Source organism: Chelonia mydas, chromosome 10 (genome assembly GCF_015237465.2).
Source record: "Chelonia mydas isolate rCheMyd1 chromosome 10, rCheMyd1.pri.v2, whole genome shotgun sequence".
NCBI classification, from domain to species: domain Eukaryota; kingdom Metazoa; phylum Chordata; order Testudines; family Cheloniidae; genus Chelonia; species Chelonia mydas.
In genome coordinates this window covers 38,279,396-38,285,395 of record NC_051250.2, presented here as the reverse complement: position 1 = coordinate 38,285,395, position 6,000 = coordinate 38,279,396, and the positions used below count along the sequence as shown (strand labels likewise).

At 47.1% G+C, this 6,000-nt stretch overlaps 1 protein-coding gene across 12 annotated transcripts in view; it reads left to right on the top strand.

Annotated features, from left to right (window-relative positions):
• The first annotated feature begins 287 nt into the window (after positions 1-287).
• Positions 288-6,000, top strand: part of ANTKMT (adenine nucleotide translocase lysine methyltransferase) — a 28,285-nt gene continuing 22,572 nt past the window's right edge. For 7 of the 12 annotated variants that reach the window (XR_005226969.2, XR_005226968.2, XM_037910063.2 and 4 more), the window contains exons 1-5: positions 386-511; positions 692-855; positions 2,884-2,988; positions 3,938-4,078; positions 5,252-5,302. Coding sequence is in view for 10 of the 12 variants with exons in the window: in XM_037910063.2 (XP_037765991.1) it covers positions 421-511; positions 692-855; positions 2,884-2,988; positions 3,938-4,078; positions 5,252-5,302 (552 nt within the window). In the remaining 2 variants the exon portion in view is untranslated. Of the gene's footprint in view, positions 512-691; positions 856-2,883; positions 2,989-3,937; positions 4,079-5,251; positions 5,303-6,000 lie in introns of all 12 variants that reach the window. The other 5 variants (XM_037910066.2, XM_043524624.1, XM_037910062.2 and 2 more) reach the window with 5 other exon arrangements.

Below are 6,000 nucleotides of genomic sequence, written 5' to 3'. Positions count from 1 at the left end.
CCGCCTCGGTTAGCCCCGGAACCCCGCGTCACAACTTTCCCCAGTACCCCCTCCGTCCAGCCCCTGTACCCGCCCCCGTCATAACCTTCCCCAGTCCACCCACTACCCGTCATAACCTTCCCCAGTACCTCCCATCCAAGCCCGGTACTGCCGAGGATTATTATGTTCTTAACCTCCAAGTCTGTGGCATCCCCTTAGGCGGGTCTCAAGCGGGGGAGCAGGGTGTAATGTTTTGGAAGGGGGTTAACAGCTGCCTAAGTACCCAGCAGCGGAACTAACGTTGCTAAGGACGTGTTTCCCTCACGGACCACCTTGCCACGGTGACCAGAGTCCACGAGCGGGGCACCGCCCCCCCTCATCACCAGAGCTGCGTGCGCGCCGAGACAGCGCGTCTAGGTACGAGAGTATACGCGGTGCATTATGGGGCGCATGCGGGTAGTTCGTGATGACCTTTGTGTAAGGACGACTGATTTAAAGAAGCCGCGGCCTCAAGCCTGCCTCGGCCCGCCAGGTGTGGGGAACGGGCCGGGGGAAGGGCGTACACGAGTACAGGTTCTTGAGGGAGGGTATAATAGTGGGGGTTATACCGCCCTGTGTGTGCAGTAAATACAAATACAGCATGCTGAATACGTGCCAAATATGATTAGCTGGTTAATGAATAAATCTCCTTCCGATCCTGGTGTTTTCACAGTTATGGATCCTGATGACCTGGAAGAGCTGGCAGTGAAGCTGCAAGGGAAGACTGTTGGTGGCTGGGGCCTTGTGCAGCTTGCAGCTGGCACAGGTTTTGCTGCCTATGTTATGTGGGCAGGAATTCTCATGCCTGGCTTCCGCAGAGTGCCTTTAAAGTTACAGGTAGATCATTCGCCAGGGCTTTTACATGGGGATTTGTTCTGGTTTAAGAGAAGAGGCATTAAGTATATATTTGGGGGTTGGGGGATGACTATTACCAAACTTTTTATATAACATGATTTTGTTCCCCCAGTGTGGTTTATAAAGGCATCCTGGAAGGTGCATAAAACATTTCTTTACTATAGTGTTTCTGTTCTGTCATGCACCCACTAGTTATAGGGTCACTCATGAACTGGCCTGCTGGCAGAAGGATATTTGAGGCATTTGCTATGGGAAATAAAACCACATGAGAATTATTTTGTTACAGTTTTTGTTCTTAGCAACCTTGCCAATGTCTCTTGTTTTAAGATGTTTAATTCCGAAGGCTCCCAAACCACTTTACAAATGCTGCACCTGAAATATAGCTGACATGATTAATATTTGTAAAGCTGTAAAGTGAAAAGATCTCTATGATAGGCTTCATTTTTAGTACTCCAGCTGTGTTTTGGTGAGAACTACTTAGGATCCAACCGTCTGCTGGGGTAAGCTTCATTTAAATCAATCTACCAGCTGTGGATCTGGCTCTTAATTTCCAGTTGTGCTTAGCATAGTGGCTGATCCTAGCTCCTCTAGGTCTCAGTCCCCAGTCTGCTTTCTTCATGTGGTTTCCTCCCATTCAGATAGACCTAATGTGTAGGTGACCAAAGCGACTACCCTTGACTTCACTTTATTGCCCTGATCTTGCAGTCAAATCCATATAGGCAAACCCTTGTGCCCATGTGGAAATCTAATGAAGTTAGTTGAGCTCTGGGCTATAAAAAGTGTTTGCCTGTACAAATCCATTTGCAGGATTAGGCCTTGTTTGTAACGGGTAGTGATCAATGGCTCCATGTCTAGTTGGCAGCCGGTGTCAAGTGGAGTGCCCCAGGGGTCGGTCCTGGGGCCGGTTTTGTTCAATATCTTCATAAATGATCTGGAGGATGGTGTGGATTGCACTCTCAGCAAATTTGCGGATGATACTAAACTGGGAGGAGTGGTAAATACGCTGGAGGGGAGGGATAGGATACAGAAGGACCTAGACAAATTGGAGGATTGGGCCAAAAGAAATCTGATGAGGTTCAATAAGGATAAGTGCAGGGTCCTGCACTTAGGACGGAAGAATCCAATGCACCGCTACAGACTAGGGACCGAATGGCTAGGCAGCAGTTCTGCGGAAAAGGACCTAGGGGTGACAGTGGACAACAAGCTGGATATGAGTCAGCAGTGTGCCCTTGTTGCCAAAAAGGCCAATGGCATTTTGGGATGTATAAGTAGGGGCATAGCGAGCAGATCGAGGGACGTGATCGTTCCCCTCTATTCGACATTGGTGAGGCCTCATCTGGAGTACTGTGTCCAGTTTTGGGCCCCACACTACAAGAAGGATGTGGATAAATTGGAGAGAGTCCAGCGAAGGGCAACAAAAATGATTAGGGGTCTAGAGCACATGACTTATGAGGAGAGGCTGAGGGAGCTGGGATTGTTTAGTCTACAGAAGAGAAGAATGAGGGGGGATTTGATAGCTGCTTTCAACTACCTGAAAGGGGGTTCCAAAGAGGATGGCTCTAGACTGTTCTCAATGGTAGCAGATGACAGAACGAGGAGTAATGGTCTCAAGTTGCAGTCTGGGAGGTTTAGATTGGATATTAGGAAAAACTTTTTCACTAAGAGGGTGGTGAAACACTGGAATGCATTACCTAGGGAGGTGGTAGAATCTCCTTCCTTAGAGGTTTTTAAGGTCAGGCTTGACAAAGCCCTGGCTGGGATGATTTAACTGGGACTTGGTCCTGCTTCGAGCAGGGGGTTGGACTAGATGACCTTCTGAGGTCCCTTCCAACCCTGATATTCTATGATTCTAATGAATGTGCAGCCTGCCCATGTGTGGAACTACATGTCCCAAAACACTATGCTTTGCAGGATGCTTTACTGAATCCTGCAATACTCTGACATGACTGGAACACCAGAAAGGTAACTTGTGTTTGACTGGGGCTTATATTTCTCATTTCTCTAATCCAGGTGCCATATGTACCATCAAGTGCCAAGCAAGTTGAGAATGTGATGTCGCTGCTGAAAGGACGCTCTGGGAAGATGGTGGATTTAGGGTCAGGAGATGGCAGAATTGTAAGAGGAAAAAGTCCTCGTGTCTGATATTCACAGCTGCTGGTTTGCATTTTGAAGAGTTAATAGTGTTAAAGGTAGATCTCCCACTGCAAGAGCATCCACATCCTGCTCCCTGTTACGTCAGTGTATATCTAGAGAAACTTAGTTGGGATTGCAGTAGGCTTACACCAGTGTAACTCCTTAGACAGGAAGCTCTTTCAAGGCAATTGCTCTTACCCATTCTCTGCAAAGACTTCCTGGGACTGGAGTAACTGTGAGTTGCTCCCTAAGGAGCATGCCTGTGTCCCTTTCCTAGACTTGGACTCCTTAACGAATCTGGGACTGGAGCAGTTGAGAGCCCCCACACCGCTGTTACTCCTCACATCTTAGAATGACTCCTGCTGGGAAAGGAAGGGATTGGAGCAACTATAGTATCCCCACAGCCAGTGGAAGGGAATCCCTTTAGCTTATCAGAAAAAAGTTCTGATAAGACTGGTACTTACAACCATGCTCATGCCTGTCTTGTCCCCTCCTCCTTTCCTCATTCTGAGTCTGAGCCTGCAAGGTGCTGACTGCCTCTTGGGAGGTCCTGAGCACACTGAACTGAGTGGAGTTGAAAACTCAGCCCTTCACAGGATCACGCCCTCAGTCTCTCTAGTCCACTGCCTCACTGATTTATCTCGAAGGACGTACCATGTTACATGTTGAGCTTTGCCAACTATCTTCTACACTGGCATCTGGTCATTAATCACCTACTCCTTACCTTCCTACCCCATTCCCTAAAAGAGCTGCTTAGAGAATGCAGTGCAAGTAAACATGCTCCTTATGGACAGTACTCTTATCCCATTCCCCACAGTGACTGCTCCTGGGAATGGAGTAGCTGGAAGCTGTCTGATCTACAGCCACTGCTCCAGAGATTATTTCAGGAACGAACATGGAGGTTTATTTTGGTTTCAATTCCTCTTTCCAGGTATTAGAAGCATATAAACGAGGCTTCAGACCAGCTGTTGGCTACGAACTCAACCCCTGGCTGTTGAGACTCTCCAACTATCGCGCCTGGAGGGCAGGGTGTTACGGGAAGGTTTTCTACCATCGGCAAGATCTATGGAAGGTAACTTCTTGTGATGGAGTCAGGACTCTGGATTTTTGAGCCTGCCTGACTACATTGTCTCTAAGATCAAAGGACCTACCACCTCTGCTAAACACAGCCATCAGGTCTTTAGCTACGCTGGGCAAAAGGTTCAGCATTCTCCTCCAAACCTACTTATTAGAGGCACTGGGTTTTTTTTCCCCTTTCCCCCACTGGAACTGTTCCTTATGGATCAGATATACTTTGGGTGCTAGAAATTTTCCTCAGTTCCTACATCAGCAGCACTGTGGCAAAAGGGAGAAGAAAGCCACATTGGCCCTCTCTGTCCAATAATATTGAATTACTGTTAAGTCACCTCTGTAGGTTCCTCAGGTGTGTTTAGCTGGGATCATCCATCTGTTTTCCTTCTTCTGACCTTTAACACACACAGCTGAAAATGATGTTGAAAACACTGAGGTCTGGAGCACTGGGAAACTCTACAAGAGGGATAATGAAAGAGCCCCTTAGCTTGCACAAATGTCCTTTCTCAGTGCAGCTGGAGGGCAAGCTGGAAGATGCTCCTCTCATATTGACCATCTATAGCTGGGGCTATAGAAGTGCATCGAGCCTCCAAAAGATCTATTAGCAAAAGCTGAACCTCTCCATACATCTAAAACTAGGCTGGAGAAAACACTGGCAGGGATGGACTAGATCAGTGATTCTCAACCTACAGGCCGCTTGCAGCTCAATCAGCACACAGTTACAGCCCATGTGACATCCTCAGGGCCATACAGATAGTATATATATTGTGTGAATGCAGCTCACATAACACACAGAGCCACATTGCGGCCCACAATGGTAAATAGGTTGAGAACCACTGGACTCTATAAACTAATAAGTCAGTCCCATCTCTACATTTTGGGACCTTAAGATTTTATTTAATCTGTTATCAGAGACACACCTGCATCTAGTCCAGTAACAGGGTTTTTGCAGCACCTCCTGATAACAGCACAACTCCGCCCTCCCAAAAATCTCACTTGCTCAGTATTATTGACCTCTTTGGGGTTTAGAATAACTTCCTGTATGTCAACAAGTGAAGTTTGACCCTTGTGCACAGATCTAAGACGCCACTAAGATCCTCTTTCCCCAGCACACATTGTACAGTCCCCTCAGCCTGTTATTTCTCTCCCCTTGACTGACTTTATCCTCTTAAAGGTAAACGTGTCTGACTGCAACAACGTCTCTGTGTTCCTAGCTCCCAGTGTGGTAAGTCCAAGCATGCTCTAGGGACAGGTACAGGAGGTTAAGGGTGAAAGGCTGGTTGACAATTTCATACTTAGTTGGGCAAATCAATGAGAAGGGAGGATACTCAGACTAAGGGGATCATCCTGAATGTTGGCAAAAACCCTTAAGAAAATGGCACTAGAACTATATATGTTTCACATAACCAATCAAATCCTAGTGCAACTGCCATAACAAGGCTGCTGTGAACACCTCCTAATGGCCCCATCATAGTCAGTGGGAATTTTCCTTGAGCGGGGGTAGTCCAAATGTTGGATCTGCTGAGAAACTGCCCACCTGTGCTGAGTATACACCTCTTACTATATCCCCAGCCAGCTCTGTGAGATGCTGAGCACCGGCACGCCCAGTGACTACAGAGGTAGGTGAATGCAGTCAGCACTGTGTAACTGTAGGGATGGGTACATCAAAGTTTGCATTTTGTGATTCAAAATTCCTAAACATGCTGGGGTGCTGAACACCTGCGCCTCCTGCTTGTTTCAATGGGTGCAGCAAGTACTCAGTGCATCTGCAGATCTGGCCTCAGTTCAGAGATTAAAAAAAGGGTTATCATAAACCCTGCTTATTCTGATAGACTGGCAATACTTAGAAGTCTTGCAACAGGGGCCTACTGAACTCCATCCCAGGTAGTGTTGAGATAAGTTTCTGTGAAGCTATTATTTATT